Genomic DNA, 18070 nt, shown 5'->3' on the forward strand with positions numbered 1-18070 from the left:
CAGTCGAGTTGCGCCAGGGAGTGGATTGTCAGGCCCGGCTTCTGGCAGTGCTACGGTTGGCGAGACCTCGACCTATAGCTCACGTACTCTTCCCCCAGGCGATACTGTCGGAAGTGTAGTTGACCCGACCTCAGCCGACCCTACCACCTACCAAATGCCAGAACACTCCTACACCTCCAGTAGGGGAGTCCCCGAAGGAGGGCCGTTGGCAGCAGCCGCAGCGGCGTTTCACAAGGACCGGGACTATAGCAGTAAGTTGCAGACCGGACTTCCTCGAGATCCCGTGAGGCTGATGTGTGTAGCCTCGAATCTCCCAGGAGCTTTTCCCAAAGAAACGGCATACGATTCGGTCACCATTGCCCCTTCATCATCGACGTCGACAGCCGATCCATCTAGCCAATCTGCCACTTACAGTCAGACGGAGAATACCATGCTGCCTGATGCCAATGCTGCAGCTCAATCAGCCAACAGTGCTGCGTCGGTAAGCAGGGAAGCAGGCTCGGACGAGCCAAAACACACGAGCACCGTTGGGAAGATCCTCGGTGCTGTAGGCCTTGGAACCGCTGCTGCTGGCGCTGGAGTCGCTTCTTCGAGGGCAAGAGACGATGTCTCTCAGCCTACAACCACTACCGGTGTTGATTCTTACACCGCCCCAACGCAGTCAGTTCCCGTATCATCGGATCATGGACTCTCAGACGTTTCTCAACCTACAACCACTACAGGTGTTGACTCTTACACTGCCCCAACGCAGTCAGTTCCCGTATCATCGGATCCGGAAGTCTCAGAACCGGCGCACCGACACCAGCGTAAGGAAAGCATTCCTACTACAGCCTATCCGGCAGGTTTAGAATCTCCTGCACCTATAAATGCTCCAATTGGAGGCACAACTGCTTCGCGTGAGCCAGAGTCCAAGGATCACACAGGTCGCAATGTCGGTTTCGCAGCAGCGGGTGCCGGCGCGGCAGCTATTGGAGCATATGAATACGGGCGGGACAAGGAAGTTCGTGGGGGTGTAATGGACACTCCAGCGCACGGTACTGCCAGCACAACATCTCCTGCTGCCATCCCAATGGAACTCGGGCAGGACAGCTCCCATCTGGGACGAGACACCATTGCGACTCCAGCAACGACGGTGACGCAACCGGAAAGAGAGTCGCATGGGTACGGCAAAACAGCAGCGGCAGCCGGCGGCGTCGGCGCGGCAGCTCTTGGCGCACATGAATATGGCCGGGACAAGGAATTGCGTGAAGATGTAATGGACACTCCAGCGCACGGTACTGCTAGCAGAACGACCCCTGCTGCTGCCGCACCACAATTCAAGCAGGACAGCTCCCATCTGGGACGAGATACCAGGGAGACTCCCACAACAACGGTGACGGACTCGGGTAGAGACTCGCATGGGTACGGCGAAACAGCAGCGGCAGCTGGTGTGGGCGCTGGAGCAGGCGCCGCCGGAATGTATGCCTTGCAGCACAATGATCGCGAGGCCGAGCGATCCGACTGGCCTCTCCGCGAGGATGTTACTACGACGCCAGCTGCCAGCGCTATACCTACTTCACAAAGAGCTATGGAGAAGCAACCTGCTGCTGTGCAGTCCCGTCAACAAGATTACGCCGCGCACAACGCTCCACAGAGGACCATGGAGAGGCAGCCTGCTGCTGTCGAGACCCGTCAACAGGATTACTCTGCGTATAACGCACCAGCAGCCAAGAACACAGATCAAAGTATCCCAGAGAGATCAGCCCCTCCGCAGTACAGTGACCGTCAGAGCCGGTATGAAGAGCCGTCGCAGAAGGACACGGCAAGAAAAGAGGCCGCCCGGGCCGGCACTGCAGAGACCGGAACAGCAGCGTCAACCGTGCCAGGGCGCAACGAGGAACAAGCCAAAGCTGATGATGAAGCTGAACGGCGAAGGCGAAGAGAGAAAGAGGCTGCACTCGCAGGTGCGGCTGGCGTTGGTGCTGGTGCCACAGGTTTCCATGAATACGAGAAACACCAACACGAGGAAGACGAGGCTCGTCGACAGAAAGACTTAGCTGAACAGGAGGAAGCTCGCCGTAGACAATTCGAGAAAGACCAAAAAGCTGCCGCTAAAGAAGCAAAGAAGGAGGAGAAGAAGCAGGCAAAAGAGGAAAAGCTAGCAGCCAAGGAGGAGCACAAACATCAGAAGGAGGTGGAGAAGGAAGAGAAAAAGCACGAGAAAGAGCTCGAGAAGGAGCACAAACACCGGAAGGAAGTGGAGAAGGAAGAGAAAAAGCATGAGAAAGAGCTCGCGAAGGAGGAGAAGGAACACCGAAAGGAGCTTGAGAAGGAGGAGGCACACCGAAAAGAGCTTGAGAAAGAAAGAACGGCACATGACAAGGCAGCCATCGCCGAGCAGGAGAGGCAGCAGAAGCGGGACCGCGAAGAACGTGAACGACATGAGAAAGAAGCCGCTGCGGCCACTGCTGTTGGAGGCGGCGCAGCTGGGTACGAAGTCCACGATAAGGATAGACACCCACCTCCGACTACCGCTACTGATGAATCAGGCCATACGAAGCTTCACAAGGATCCGCCCCCAGAGAAGAAACCCGGTCTCTTGAAGCGAATATTCCGCAGGCGCAAGAACAAGGATACTGGCGAGGACGAAGAATACGAAGACTACGAAGGCCACGAGCACGAGCTTGAATCGGAGCATGCCGACCACCACATCGCCGCAAGTGGTATCGGAGCCGGAACAAGTGCAGCTACTGCTGGAACTGCTGTTGCAACGTCCCACGAGCTTCCTGCCAATTCCTACGAAGCACAAAGCGGTGGTGCGCAGAAGCCGTCTTACAACCCATTCAAGAAAGACGATCCAGCCAGCACCGTCGGCGTCGCTGGAACCACGGCGAGCGCTCATCCTCCTGCCTCTCGTGACTTTGATCCTCCTCCCCAATACTGAGCATGATGCCAACCCTGTCGTTGCCCGAACCACGAAGAGTATGCAAGAACAACCTTTCTACCACGCCACGCACGACCTCATGCAGAACGACCATTTCCCCGATAATGTGAATATCTTGATCATATCGGTGGACTCAACCTTAACTGATGAAGGGAAGACCGAGTCTAGCATGTTGAGTTGATTGGTGGTGCTAGACCGTTATCTGCCAGGGAGGTATTATCACAGATGGGAATGGACTCGTTTCCGGTCCACGGGCCCTCATGCCCTACGGAAGTGACACAGAGGATACATAGTTCGCAAGGTGTGTTCCGTTTTGCAGAAGGGACGGACCGTTGAGCTGCGAACTCGATCGACAAAGGTAATATCCGGGGTAATTATCTGGCTCGGAACGATCTTTCGGATTGATTGATGTCGCCTTCTATACCCATGAATAATCATTTGCTCTACCATTTTACGAAGAACCCAGATGAGTTATGTGTTCTCCTCGTGCGCTGTCTGTGCGATTCGATCCTTGCGCAAAAGGTGACAACCTTTGTAGTTCATCACCTTGATGGTGGGCGGACCATGATTTCGCTCTTCAGGGGTGGTTAGCCACCCTGCCTGCCGCACTGTGGTTGTCATATACATGCTTGACAAAGGTACCTAGGTACGTGATGCAAAGTACACACGCAAGCTCCAAGTTGCCTCGTAGCAATATAGTTCGGCATTCAGCCCACCGGTCATCATCATCATCCGTTTTACAGAAGCGAGCGGATTGCCCGGAAGGGACAGGACAAAGCAAAGACACAGCAAGCCGCGCGCATCAGTCATCAAGCTACAGCAACAAAACCCACACATGCATGCACGTTGGAGATACGGTACAGGATCGATTCGCGGTATCAATGAGCAGAGCCCACTGCTTCGTTGGAAACAGCCTACGGTACGATAGAAGCAAAGCAAGCAAGCAAGCAGTCAAGCAATCAATCACTCACTGTGCCTTCTTGCTAGTGGCGGTGCTCATGTAACGACATCTGGCACTCCCGTGTAGCCTGCATGTCTCCTCACACTGTGGAAACTCCGGGCCGGACGTGAAGCTGAAGCTGAAGCTGAAGAATCGTAGAAAATGCCCGCGCTGGGGTTATTTGATTTGGATTGTAATACACTGCTATTTTCTCCCGTCCCTCGTCGGCATCCTGTCCCCAAAAACAGAGAAACGCTCGTTCAGGACAGCCCAATGCCTTCCACCCTGAAACTGAAGCTGACGCCGACCGATTCTTTCACCGGACAAGACCATCCTTTGATCATTTGTCTTCATGCCCAGACATTCCTATGCCAATCCGGCCTTATCATCCTTCGCCCGTTTGGTGTACAGCCGCGCCGCGATATTCATGCTCCACAGTTCCTGGAACAGCAACTTCGCCGCATAGGGGATATGGATCTGACTGATCTTGTTCTTGTTGTTGCAGTTCTTGCATTCGTACGTGCTCTTCTTGAGTTTGGCGATAACAGTCATCAGGCCGCAAATGTCACACACGTGGACGCGGAACGGATCCGACACGTCAAAGAGGCGTTCTTTGAGGAACGAGGAGGCGCCGTGCGCAATCATGCAGTCCCGCTCCATCTCGCCGAACCGTAGACCACCGTCCCGCGCACGACCCTCGACGGGTTGGCGCGTCAGGATCTGTGTTGGGCCGCGGGCACGAGAGTGGATCTTATCGTCGACCATGTGCCGTAGACGCTGATAGTATGTAGGGCCCAGGAAGACCTGCGCGACGAGCTTGCGGCCCGTGTGCCCGTTGTACATGACCTCGAAGCCGCGGGAATGGTAGCCCATCCGTCGGAGCAGTTCGGAGATCTGAGTTACAGTGACCTTCGTGAATGGTGTGGCGTCGCCTTCATCGCCTCTGAGCGTGGCGACTTTGGAGAGCTGACACTCGATCAAATGCGCAATCGTCATGCGCGAGGGAATGGCGTGCGGGTTGATGATCAGATCGGGGACGACGCCTTCGCGTGTAAAGGGCATGTCCTCGTGGCGGTAGGTTATACCAATGGTACCCTTCTGACCGTGGCGAGACGCGAACTTGTCCCCGATTTGCGGCACTTTTGTCGTTCTGACCCTGACCTTGGCGAACCGATTGCCCTCAGAGTTCGTCGACAGCATGACTTGATCGACAATGCCCGACTCGGTAGACCGTAGAGGTGTCGATACATCTCTCTTGATGTGTTGTTTCTGTCTTTGCCCCAGTTCTTCCGCATCTGGTGCCATTGGCGCAGTCTTGCCCATGATGATGTCTTCGCCACTGACGCGCACGCCCGGTGCGACAATGCCGTCTTCATCGATCTTGTCGTATGTGCCGTGCTTGAGACGAAGGGTGTCACTTCTCGTGGGCTTTTCAAACTGTTCGAGGACTGCATGGCCGACAATCTTCTCCTGATCCTGGTAAGTTCGGTAGAACAGTGATCGGAAAAGGCCTCGATCGATAGAACTCTGGTTCATGACGACGGAATCTTCTTGGTTGTAGCCGGAGTAACATGCAATCGCCACGATCGCGTTCTGCCCCGCAGGCAGTTCGCGGAACTTCAGGTAGTCCATTGCCATGGTCCTGGCAAGCGGCTTCTGAGGGTAGTAAAGAATGTTCGCCATAGTTTCCATTCGTTGGTCAAAATTCGTGAGGAAAACGCCCATAGCTTGTTTACCCATAGCGGACTGGTAGGTATTACGAGGAGACTGGTTGTGATCGGGGAAAGGAATGATACTGGCACAAACACCCAAGATCATACTGGGGTGAATCTCGCAGTGAGTGAAGCCTTCGCCGCCGCGGACTAGCGGAGGATCGTTTCTTCGTAATGGGTCGTCTTCTGGCTCAATGTCCAAGCCCGCTTTCTTCGCGTTGGCGTCGGATAAGGCTTCAGGGCTCATGATGATCAGCGCAGTCTCTTCCTCTTCGGCATCGAGGTATTCAACAACACCGTCCTCCAACAGCTCGTTCCAGCCATACGGCTTGACCTCTGACCAATCGTAGCCGTCCTCTTTCAATATGGCAGTGTTGTCCAGCCTCTGGATGTGTTCCTTGTTGAGGACGAGATTCCCTCTGTTAGGTGAGCCTCGATCGGTTTCGACGATAAAAAGTGGACGAATAATCCTGCCCGAGTCACCGCTGACTCGGAACTCTTTTTCTCGAATGTCCCAGACCAGACTGACTTGCTGGTCGAACGTGCCCTTTCGTCGTAGCTTGCGAAGGTCATCTACCAATCGCTTGGGATCTCGCAGAACAACAGCAAACCACACACCATCGACGAAGACTTTGGTGGCTTGAGGATTCAATCGAGGTTCCCAATCTTCTAGAGCCTCAACGTTCAAAGACATGATGTAGTCGGTCAACGGTTTGGTCTCGTAGGCATTTGTAACCATCGACATCAGTGACAGGTTCTTGACCAAACCGCAAGCTTGACCCTCAGGCGTTTCAGCAGGACAAACATAACCCCAATGCGTATTGTGGAGCTGGCGAGGCTTTGCAATCTTCCCTTCTCGGCCGATGGGTGCGTTGGTTCGACGAAGGTGAGACAGGGTAGAGGCAAAAGTGTAACGACTGAGTACCTGAGACACGCCGGCCTTTGCCTTGTCCAGCTTCTTCTGATCGCCCCAGTTGCCAGTGGCCAACGAATACTTCAACCCGGTTGTAATCATCTGGTTCTTGAACCCGGCTGTCATGTTGATCTGTTGGCCGGCTTCTACGCGCTTTGTCATATACCGATAGAAGTCTTTCGTGGCCTTGTCGAGTTGCAAGCGGAACAAGTTTGTCATCAAAGGACCAGCGAGGTCAAGCCGCTTCTTGCCCAAATGGTCTCGATCATCGGGTTCGGCCCGTCCAAGAGCGCACTTCAATAACCGATTGATCATGTAGCCCAAGAAGAATGCCTTGCGAGCAGTGGCATCCGCAGTCTGGCCAATATGCGGCAAAAACTCCTTTGTCAGAATATCGATTGCGTGCTTCTGTCGTTCGTGACTCTTGAGCGTAGGAACGGTACCCCGCCGTGCTATGAAGTCACGAGCCAGATCCGCACCCTGAATGGCCTGACCCTCTTGCAGCGAACCCATCAGCATATCCATCATCTCCTTGTCACTTTGGTCGAACACAATCTTCTCCAAGATATCTGCATCGGAGACGATGTCCAGGGCGCGAAAGACAATGACAAGAGGAATGTCCTGCTTGACGTAGGGGAGTTGGACCCGGATTGGATTGTCGATCTTGGTACCATCGGGACCATCGACTCTTCGGAAGAGTTTAACTGTGCATTGCGACATCATGCGGGCACCTTTGTCGATGACGGATCTGATTTCGGCAAGATGAGTGAATGGGGACGGCGCTGCCTTCTGAAAGACCTGGACAATATTGCCAGCACTCCGTTCCTGCGCAATTAGGACCTTTTCGCTGCCGTTTATGATGAAGTAGCCGCCCTGGTCGTAAGGGCACTCTCCCCATGCGAACAAGTCCCTCTCGCCCTGAAACTGTTCGCTCACCAGGTGGCAGGTCATACTTCTGACCATGATGGGGACTTTGCCGAGGAAGACATCCTTCTCGGCTTCGTTATCATCGGGATCATCGCTCTGTCTCCAATATAACTGAGAGCCATCGTCTCTCTGGCTCTGAACAGTCTCGTATATTGAGTCCTCTTGCCACGGCTTCTCCTTCGCGTACCATGTTCTTCTGCTCATCCTCACGAAAACGGGACTCGCGTAGGTCAGACTTCGCATCCGGGCTTCGTGAGGCATGCAATCGGCCGTGGTACCCTCGACTTCGGTCACGTTGGGCTTGCTGAGAGAGACCTTGCCGAACTTGACTTCGTGTCGCTTGATGACAACAGGATTCGGATCGTCCTCGTCGACATTTTGCGCATGGTCAAGTGTGACGCCGCCCTTTTCGTTGATGAGATCTTGTAATCCAGCCCTCATAAAGTGATTGAATGAATCTATCTGCATAGATGCGAGTTTCTTGATTTCAAAGAACGAACTGATGACCTTCCAGCAGTCTTCAGATGTGATATCGTCTTGACCGACGTCAACTTCATCGTAGGCCCCATTTTCACCATAGCCGTTCAGCTCGTACTTCTCATCGTAGTCCGCCATGACGGGCGGCTGGGGGTCGGGCAGAGCGTGCGGAGACGGAGGAGGTACGACAACGGAATCGGCGCGATGTAGAGGAACGACGGTAGGAGAGACAAAGTTGATCGCCTGCGAGGCGCAACTCGAGCGGGTTGGAATGCGCTGACACAAAGGCACTGAAATATCAGTGAAGACTTCAGATTCCTCTCCCAAGATCACTCACGGAGTGAGAGACTGTCAGGATCCCCGGCCGCAGGTGAAAGGAGTCCGCACGGACAGTTGTGAGGTATTGTTGGTTCGAGGGATGGTTTTGGTCACTTTTGGGCGGCGTCGCGAAAGAACAAATCGAGCGAGACTGCATGCGACTTTGCGCATGTTTCACCGTAGTACGGCGAGCTACAGAGACACGAGTTACATATCCACCCCGACGAGAAGACGGACTACGAGTCAACGACACTGAGAAGCTAATGAAGGATCGAAGACGAAAGGGGTATCTCATTATGCGTGTGTCAGCTAGCAGCAACGGCGTCCTCCCTAGTGTCTCATTAGATCTCTCATTCACAAACACCAGGCTTCATGACTCCACGCACAGGATTAAAGCCTCGAGCATCTCCTCCGTTGCCTTGGCCTCATCGCCGCCTCCAGGATCCATGCCTTCCAGCTGATCTTTGAGGCTCCTTTCAAGAACTTTAAGCCCATCTTCGCCCAGAAGGATTGTAATGGTCTGTCTCGCGCCATTATCCTCCGCCACCATCCAGCTGAGGATCAATTCGATTGCCTGTAGAGTAAACAGGCCAGCGTCAAGTCGCCGCGAGAGCCACTCATCCGCCCTCTCCTCGGCCTGCGCTTTACTGAGGCCTTCTCGCTCTCTCCGGATGTCCGCATCGGCCTTGCTAAGCCGAGCCTTGTACTCGCGCCGTAGCTCCACCAATTTGGTGATTTTCTCATAGTCGTTTTCCACGAACTTGGCTAATGTGCGGATCCGTTGTGCAGATCCTCCTGGTAAGTATCTCAACAGGCTTGCCAGAATGCCAATGATGTGTTCGACCAAGCTGCGTTCCATTTTGTGCCCTTTCATGAGCATACCGAAAATCGTTTTCAATCCTGCCGCATCTACCAGCCTGATGGATACGGTAGTTGCATTTCCCCCGCTCAATGCATGGTCGAGTACTCGCAGAGCCCGTGCCTTGGCTAATCGCCCTTCGCGGAGCATAATCAGACACAACTCCACGCCTTCGCCCTCCACAAACTTTTCGCCGGCAAATCGTTCCTCGACCGCACAAGCCAAACAGTCGAAGAGGTTCTCTGCAAACTCTTCCTCATCCGAGTCCTTCTCCGGGTCTCGTTTGCGGTACGCACTGACAAGCTCGAGCAAGGCATCGACTCCTTCTTTCTGTGCTAGCCGATCTCGGTTCCTCTTGTTGCTTTGCAGCAGTATGGCAAGTATTTCGGCTGCGTATTGACGATTCTGCCCCACCTTCGCTCTAGCATCCGGGTCTGGCTTCTTTATCCGTGACAGAAGCCACTCCAACATGGCATTATTTGCTCCGACGACCTCCAAATTATCCGTATCGGACATGATGTTCTCGAGGACGTTGAGGATGTGGTAGACACCAGCGCGGTCAGTCTCGCTGGACTCGTCTAGTCGACTGAGGTTGCTAGTCAAGAGGTCAACAACATCAGCTTTGATCAAGGCCTTGACCAAAATGTTCCATTGCTCTTCGGTTGTGGCTGAGTCTTCGTCTGTGAGTTCTGCAAGCAACTCGCAGGCACTAATGGCAATGTCGGTGTTTTCATGCGCGAGGATGCCCACCAGACTACCCACGGAACCAATCTTGACAAATTCGGCGTATAGTTCGCCATGCTCACTGAGTAAACTCAGGCCTTTGATCTCAGCGTCGAGGTCTGCCTCGCTACCCACAAACTTCATAGGTTCACTTTCGTATTTGGCGCGTAGCTCGGCATTCTTGTTGATCTTTCGCTCAAAATTTATTGCTGTCCGACGCAGCCAGGCAGCGTCGATCTTTTCTTCGAGCTCTCCGCTCTCGTTCTTGTCAATGTAGTCTATGACTTCGCGTTCTTGCTTTGTGACACCGCCACCGAAGAAGCGGCCCTCCTCATCGTCTCCCGCATCGTCCTCCACACCCTGCGAGGGGCGCGAGGGCCCAGCCTCGACGGCGTCCTGATCATCTAATGGCTCGTCCTCCACTGAGGCAGCCCTGCCATTAGAGCCGTTGGACGCGGTCGCGTCTTGAGAGCCGTTGGTTGAACTTCGTGGGGACGAGCCTTCGGCTAGTTTCGCCGATTTATTGGAGAGGGCATTGGAGAAGGCCTTGGTCGGGTCCTCCAGTTTTCGCTTGGGAAGGGCAATGGGCTTGCGGAAGAGATCATCGATTGAAGCCATAATGGCACCGCAGTCCTTCTTAACACTTCATCTTCAAGAGTAGAGAGAATACTGGACACAGCAGGGCATGATAGAAACCCGCAGGCATGGAGCGAGAAATGAAGTAATGAAGAAATGAACAGACGAAACAACCCTCCGACTGCCTCCGCAGAAAATATTCCCCAAGGGAAAGTCAGCCGAGCCGAGCACGTCGCCCGCGAGCCGTGCCACCTTGCACGTGATCAACTTCCCTTCGTCCCGATTATTTCCTTTGCCTCGAGCTGGACTTAATGATCGCAGGCGAGCGCGTTTCGTTCTCTCCAAGAGACGCGGTGCTCCTTGGCGTGTCCCTCGTACACTAGCGGCAGGTGGGTCTCGAGGACTAGGGCAGCATGCCGATTCGCAAACCCTAGACAAGGCCACTGTTGATCTGCCTCGAGCCACACATCTGGTGCGACTGTGTCCAGCGTCCAGCGAGGCGCCTGAATGGCCATTATTCACAGGAGCCAATTTCCAGCATATGGAACCCGGTTGTAAGCTGGGTAGATACCCGGACATGAGATTCGGTGCCTGATCACGAACTCACCTTGGCCCCAATCGGCTCGACGACTGCCCTTTTGTTTCAACCATGTCGATGCTTGCGAGCGCTTGCCGTTTAATGCAAGTGATTGACATGTCTTGGTCTTCGCAGCCATGATTGGTCAGGTCGTGCAGGAGCTGGAAGATGGACAACCGGTCAGCATCAAATTAGCTTCGGTTATCGACGCCGTGCCTCGCGAGGCTGTAAGGCCTCCCTCGAACAAGCCTTGGACAATGGCACAGTCGGCGAAGATCCTGGCATGTTGAACAGTCAGGAGGCCCTAGCTGCGGCAACATCAAGGCAAGTCTGCTTCCATATCAATGACGTGCAGCGCACAATTTCATCTCCTACTGTCCTCCGCGATCACATTCACCAAGATCCGAGCACTCACTGTGGGCCACGATGCTCTGCTCTGTCGCTGCTGCTGCTCTTCTACTTGTCAACCTACGTTCCTTCGTTGAGGCCGCAACTGGCGTCTGTTACAATCCAGTAAGTGGCTACTATCCGCAACGAGCCGGTGCGCGATGGACTGGGTCGCACCGGAGAGTCTTACACGAGTACGCGCTGATCATTAATTACAGGACGGAACGCAAACCTCGAATCCAGCATTTCAACCATGCGTCCCTTCTGCCAACGTGACCCATTGCTGTCGTACGGGCGAGACCTGCTTGAAGAGCGGATTATGCCTGGCCATGGTTGGAATACCGAGCCCGTCAACCTCCCAACCGCTGACATCGCAGCAGAACCATACATCCCTCAACTCAGGGTTATGCACCGACAGCACGTGGCAGGACCAAGCCTGCTTCCTCCAATGTGTCAACAGTTATAGGGCCGGTCCAAGCACCGTATATAGGTGCAACAACAACAATTGGTGCTGTGCAGACGGCGTCGCCAATTCTACCTCGTGTTGCCAAGACAAGGGCGTCGGCCTATTCCCTATCCTTAAACATGCGGCAGTTGAAAATGGGTCGGCGTTTATAAAAGGCTACAGGTGAGCGCATTCCAAAATCTATTACTTGTTACCCAGAACTGCATGGCTTTCTAGCCGTCCCCATACATGTCTTGAGGGTTAATCAGAGGACAGCATCGCGCCTCTTGCGAGCATCATCACCCACGAATCCACTTCGACAGCTATACCGAAACAGACAATGACCTTTACGACAGATTTTTCTGGCTCGCCCGTGACCATTACTGCAACGTCCACAATCGACCCAGATACTTTTCCAGTGCGGGAAGTCGCCGACGATTCTGCAGTCATGACGACAGGACTCGGCGCCGGGCTGGGGATTGGACTTCCGTTGCTGGCAATTGTTGGCGTTCTGTCTTTTCTCCTTTTCCGGGAGAAACAGCGCCACCGTGCGACGAAGGCCAGCTTATCCAATGCTGACAGCTATGGCTATCCTCTTGTCCCAAATTCTCTAAAAGTCCCAAACCATCCATATCAGCCCGCTCCTGGAGACTGGGCGCATCAGTCGCCATACAGTAGGCAACATGCTGTCGAGGCCGATACCTCCATTGCGTCTGGAGCCGCTGCCCGAGAAAGGCCGTCACCACGCCAAGAACTTCCAGGATCATGACCATGATACAGAAGGACGGGGCAACCTAGACGCAAACCCCTGACACGGTACGGAATGGCATGTGTGCGGAAACTTTTGCTTCATGAAACCCTGAGCATGTATCTTGGCGGAGGAACTGAATACCACGCGTCGGTTTCGCGTTCGAGGACACTGCTTCCTTCAAACTCTGGCGGTGGCACAAGCCAGGAGTTCTCGGGACGATCGATCTGAGCCGCTGCGTTCTGGTACGGGGTGCCGCGATCCGACGGTCGAGTGACAAGACCTCCGCTTTCAACGGTTCTCAGTAGTCGCCTTGCGTCCTGGGCCGACACGGCTGACACTTTGACGGGCACGTCCCTGCGGACGAACTCGAAGCTCTTGCCTTCGTATTCGAAACCAAGTTCTATGTCCAGAGCATGTTCGATGGAGATGTTACTGGTCGCAAAATCAACCACGAGGAATTCCTTGGCTATGCGCAACTCGGTGACCTGACCAAGATTGATGGCGCCTTGACTTCCGGCGCCCTCTGTGCTCTGCTCATCTGGGTTCGGGGACACGCGGACTGGCAATGAACAGGTCGTCTTTCTCGTATAAGTCTTGCGAGTCGACTTCGATGTGTGGTGTCCAGCTCGGACATGAGTGAATTGGTTGACTGTGATTTTCATGGCTTTCATTGTGAGTGTCGGCGCGGCACAACGAGTTGGGCTTTGCCCGTCACTCACTCTCTCTTGGTGGCTGCTGTTGCCCAAGCTGGCTGACAGCAATATATCGACTGTCGAGTAGTCTTCTTTGACCTCGATTTGCGTGGGCAAATGGACAGAGATGTTGAGAGAGGGAGCCACGCTAGGTGCAATACTCTTCCCGCCGACCTGGTTTGATTTTGACAGCTTGAGAAGTCGTGAGATTGGCGTCTGCTCCAGGGGATTCGACTTCGACTTTGGGCTTCGCACGATCTGCTCATGGCGGGCATATGACTGTCTCTCCGGGCAGCCTCTGCTGGAACTCGAACACTGGTCAGGTTGAAGGAGGATGTTCGTCTTGGCGGCCAGTTTCTTCGCCTTCACTGCGCTCCCAGCGACCGACGTCAAGGTCGCTTCCACCACGTATTCCACCTGACAGCCGAACCCACGACACGTGTACAGCATACTTGGCGGCAGATCAGTGTGGGGCTGTAGCGCATTTCCGCCAGCCAGGAATGGACACTGCGATGCATATCCATCTCTGCGGTCCGTGGTCAAGGGTACTTGCATTTCGAATTCCCAGCTGTACTGCCCGGCCTGGTGCGTCCACTTGCCGCCGGTGTACAGTACTGCGTCGCGATGGAAAAGAACGGCCCGAGAGTGATGGTCCGATTTCGAAACGTTGAGGTCACCGTAGTTCTGCGTCAAGGTGACTCGAGAGAACCCAGTCAATGTGACGTTGATCGAGCCGATCGCGATGGACGTCAAGGATGTTAGGAAGACTGTGCCGCGAATAGCCGATCCAGGGCGATATGCCCCATCGGCTGGCGAAAGGAGGATTGAGAGAGACATTCTTCAGATTTGAGGTTTAGAGGTCCCACAAACTGTATGTCGTTGCCGGGATCTTGTGGTGTCTGGTGGAGGTGTATTGCGCTGAGTATCGGTTAAGGCAGGGACGTTCCAATTCTTGTTGAGTCGTCAAATGTCTTTTGACTATCTCCTACGCCGTGCAAATAGCGTCTGGGATCGTTCCCGCCTCAAATATTCGAACCGTTGCATAGATCAAATTTGGGATGCGTAAAGAGCAATGTGCTGCGGCGCGTGCCCTTCTTATCAACACCACAACCATACTCCCTGACGAGACTGAGATCCTCACTCCAGAGAATCTAGAAGGTCCCACCGCGTGACGCAGACTAACAGTAAATTGGAAGTCTTAAGCCGGGTTGAGCCGGTCGGCGCTCGCATCGCAATTATCGACAACTCTGAGGCCAGCAGTGCATGCCAGCGTGCCAGGCTCGCAAGGCGTGAGGCGTACGACCAAGCTTTCAGCTTTCAGCTGCCACAAAGCTTGCGTACGTTAGTGCACCCTACCGTATGTTAGCTGCCGAGAGCGGGAAGAGTCCGCTTGGAAGGAAGGCCTTGTCAGCAAGGTTGGACAATACCTAGCCGGGCCATGCATGCATCGTCGGTGATGTGGTGATGTGGTGATGTGCTCTGGTGCTGATGTGCTCTGCAGGAAGCGCCTCGCATCGCTTACGGTGTACCGAGGATTCTAGAAGCCAGAAGCGGCCTCGGGAGTTGGGCGCTAACTAGGCTCCCCGCAAAGGACGGGATGGATCCCTTATGCGTCGTAGTACTGTACGACCGGAGGGAAGGACGCACATCGGCGCGGCGGCACAATATATAGGGTACAGCATGCCTAATTGAGAAGAGGCTTGCATACGACCCCTTCTTTGGACGCTGGTCTGCGTTGTGGGCTCATGTCGGCTTGGCCATCCTGTTTCTGTCATCAGTGGTGTCCAGACGGACGGTATGAATGACCATGGAAGCACCGTCGTACAGTCTGGGACGCAGGGACGTTGAGCGCCGCATGTACAGTACGTGAGCAAATTTAGTTGTTGTTGCAGGTGCGTGCGCCGCGCGTCGTCCCAAAAGCGTGGAGCGTAACCTGATGGATTACAACGAAGCCCTACCTAGTAGAGACGCAAGCTTCTCTTGGTCCATGTGGCTCCGAGTGACGGACTTCCCTGGAAAACCACACCGCCCAATAGCATCGCAAACCTGCCAAGGTGATCTCCATCCTAGACATAAATGGAATCCCGTACCCGAACGCAAATGCTGAGGCCGACGCCAACGCCGAATCTAAAAGCCTCACCAGCTGCTCCAACACCGACGTTACCATGTCCTACAGCGTCGAGTGTTGGTTGGGGTGCGAACCGCAGGGATCAATACTTCCGCTTCCGCACCGTCTTGGGCACCTCGTCGCCATCGTTCTCGTACTCTTTGCCTTCATTGACGTCCTTCTTCCGCATGGTGCCCACGCCGTGACGAACAAGTTCTTGGTCGTCGCCCTCGGAGTCCTCAATGTCGTACAAGACAGGCAGCACGAACGAGGCGTCTTCGGGTTTGGCTTCGACGCTACAGACCACAATCAGCGACGGTGACAAAGCAAGGGGAGAGGCGAAACTCACGTCAAAATATCCACGTCCTCATCCTCCCGGTCTAACCGTCTCTTCTGGTGCTCCTCCTGGGGGTACTCGTCGAACTCGTCCTCGCGTTCGATGTACTCGACGTTTTCGGTCACTTCGGTGAAATCCGGTGCCAAGGCGGACCATTTCTGCTGTGGCTCGATGCCCCAGATCTGGATGCTCCCCGTCTCGATCGAAGTGCAGGCCAGGAGCGGCCGAGAAGGGTGCCACTCGATGATGGCGGGTTCTTCGCGGTTTTCCAGGATGCGCAGGAGCGAGTTGGTGCGTAGTTCCCAGATGTAGATGTCCTTCTTCATGTATGTCGAGGCGGTCACGTAGTCGGCGATGCCTGTCGAGGAGGAGTGACTGAACGCGCAGTGGTTCCAGCGGAGTCGGTTGACCAGGTCTTGGAACTTGTGCTCGATTGTCAGGTGGATGTTCTCTGCCAGGGTGGCTGGGTCGGGGTGGTCGGTGTCGTCCGTGTACGGGGAGGAGGACGCACGTATGATGCTAAGGTCGGGCAGATTTACTGTGCGGATGATGCGGTCGGTGCTGTTGGCCAACAGTTGACGGCCGTTTGTAGTTAGTCTGAGAAGCGAGATGAGGCCACCACTGATCTTGGTGGAGTGGATGATTTTCCGGGACTCGGTTTCCAGGATGTTGATATACCCCTTGGACGTGCCTGTGATGATGTGGTTTCCGAGCACTGAGAAGATGGCCGAGGTGGTGGCTTGCTTGTTTTCTGCTCGAGATAGTCCATCGTCGCTGAGCGGCGTGGTTGGCAGGACGCGCTTGACCGCGATGGGCTCCGTTATGTCGACCAGATAAGGCCGGTCTTCGAACAGTGACGCGACAAAGAGGTTGTGGTTGTATGGATGTAGTTCGGCCGTGTAGATGGGCGCTTCGAACTTTACTGTGCGGATGCGTTCTTGGGTCTGTAGGTCCCACAAGCAGGCGCGGCAGTCTTGACTGGCCGAGAGGAGAAATCGGCCATCTCGAGACCAGCTGAGGGCGACATGTCAGATGGAAACGACATTGTTGAGGGCCTCTACACCTACCTCAAACTTTGGATCTGTTTCCAGTGACCGTTCAGTTTCATGCCGATGCCGTAGGTCTCCATGTCCCTTTGATCAGGCAGTGTGTTAGTTGCATGGGCATCGAATTCGACTCTTTGTCCTCGGATAGCACTGATGCAACTTCCAGTACCAAGCACGACTAGACTCACCAGATGACAATTTTCCCATCGACCCTACCTGAGGCGAGATAGTCGCCCTTGCGACTGAATCTGAGGGTTGTCGCATGGCCAGATCCTGTCGGAGTCAGTCTTTGTCCCCAGCGTTGGGACCGACTTTACGTACTGAGGTCGTTCGTAAGCGCGTCCGGAGAGTCCTGGGCTAGCTGAAACGGATCAATCAATGCCAGGTTCATCTTGTCGTTGCGTGGGAGAAGAGAGTGACCAATTCCATTCCTTAAAAGTCGCCATGTCTTGATCTCGGACTCGGTCCATGTGCTTCCCCGTACTAGTGCTGAGCAGTGCGCCATGGCGTGCAAGGGGCAGATTCTACAAACTTTACCAAGACGAGCATTACTGGGAAACTACGGGATGTAGCAAAGACAAGAAGATATCCTGTATGGGAACCAACCCTCTAGTTTCGCAAGGACCATCTGGCTGGGTACATACTTAACTTGCACCAGGCAGGCAGCGGTACTCAAACGGGTGAATAGGTTCACGTGTATTTCAATCGACATAATATGACACCTGTATCTTGGGAACGCAAGATTCGACTGTATGATGCTGCTTTGATTATACGAGTACGTACATGAAAAGTTGTCAAGAGGTCGCCGGTCGCTGGTGAACAGAACATAACTTGAAGACGTTGGCTGTTTCTGCCAGAAGGTCGGAAGGCTAATGCTCTCTTATACACAGATCCCGCGGTGACATTTTCACGTTTGATCCATGAACTCTGGATTTGAAGTCCACGTCTTCGGAAATGAAGTGACTCATTTGATCAATGTGTTGTTCATTGCTTGTCACTATTGTTCAGGAAGAGTCATTTGGATGATGATTCACAAAAGGCAGCCCTGCCTGACTGCGCCTTGGCATGTGCCGGAGTGGTACGGTGAATCATTTTGTTCTGTTTGTCGTTCACGGCGCTAGTGCGGCCGCCGATTGGTCCGCCGGCCTCGCCGTAAACGGCATGGCGGCTGGCTGCCTGCGCTCGCCCTTGATCTCTGGCAAAATCTTCGCCATCATCTCTGCCTCGTCTTCATCCTCAACCTCAACCACCACCCACCCTCGACCATCTCGAAACGATCGCGCGCCTGCCTCTACCCGCTCTAGACGGCCAGCCGATCATTTTCCAGGAAGTTTTGGATCAAACTCAAGAGAATTGGTGA

The 18070-nt window shown here is 54.3% G+C and overlaps 6 protein-coding genes across 6 annotated transcripts; 2 read left to right on the forward strand and 4 right to left on the reverse strand.

Moving 5' to 3' along the window:
* Positions 1-154: 154 nt before the first annotated feature.
* On the forward strand, positions 155-2923 carry A1O7_02004 (uncharacterized protein; the record flags this gene model as incomplete). Its single annotated transcript, XM_007756040.1, has 2 exons — positions 155-251; positions 303-2923. The coding sequence occupies 2 exons, from the start codon at positions 155-157 to the stop codon at positions 2921-2923; spliced, it is 2718 nt and encodes a 905-aa protein (XP_007754230.1).
* Positions 2924-4229: 1306 nt separating this feature from the next.
* A1O7_02005 (DNA-directed RNA polymerase II subunit RPB2) lies at positions 4230-8030 on the reverse strand (the record flags this gene model as incomplete). Its single annotated transcript, XM_007756041.1, has 1 exon — positions 4230-8030. The coding sequence occupies one exon, from the start codon at positions 8028-8030 to the stop codon at positions 4230-4232; it is 3801 nt and encodes a 1266-aa protein (XP_007754231.1).
* Positions 8031-8580: 550 nt separating this feature from the next.
* Positions 8581-10410, reverse strand: A1O7_02006 (uncharacterized protein; the record flags this gene model as incomplete). Its single annotated transcript, XM_007756042.1, has 1 exon — positions 8581-10410. The coding sequence occupies one exon, from the start codon at positions 10408-10410 to the stop codon at positions 8581-8583; it is 1830 nt and encodes a 609-aa protein (XP_007754232.1).
* A 1140-nt stretch (positions 10411-11550) lies between these two features.
* Positions 11551-11958, forward strand: A1O7_02007 (uncharacterized protein; the record flags this gene model as incomplete). The annotated part of the gene is made up of 2 exons (XM_007756043.1): positions 11551-11664; positions 11713-11958. Coding segments are annotated over 2 exons (360 nt in total), but the record flags the coding sequence as incomplete, so codon positions are not given.
* Positions 11959-12626: 668 nt separating this feature from the next.
* On the reverse strand, positions 12627-14057 carry A1O7_02008 (uncharacterized protein; the record flags this gene model as incomplete). The annotated part of the gene is made up of 1 exon (XM_007756044.1): positions 12627-14057. The coding sequence occupies one exon, from the start codon at positions 14055-14057 to the stop codon at positions 12627-12629; it is 1431 nt and encodes a 476-aa protein (XP_007754234.1).
* A 1373-nt stretch (positions 14058-15430) lies between these two features.
* Positions 15431-17101, reverse strand: A1O7_02009 (uncharacterized protein; the record flags this gene model as incomplete). The annotated part of the gene is made up of 5 exons (XM_007756045.1): positions 15431-15623; positions 15677-16678; positions 16732-16797; positions 16899-16983; positions 17032-17101. The coding sequence occupies 5 exons, from the start codon at positions 17099-17101 to the stop codon at positions 15431-15433; spliced, it is 1416 nt and encodes a 471-aa protein (XP_007754235.1).
* Positions 17102-18070: the final 969 nt, after the last annotated feature.

The sequence above is a fragment of the Cladophialophora yegresii genome, assembly GCF_000585515.1.
Source record: "Cladophialophora yegresii CBS 114405 chromosome Unknown aczIN-supercont1.2, whole genome shotgun sequence".
In the NCBI taxonomy this organism is placed as follows: Eukaryota; Fungi; Ascomycota; class Eurotiomycetes; order Chaetothyriales; family Herpotrichiellaceae; genus Cladophialophora; species Cladophialophora yegresii.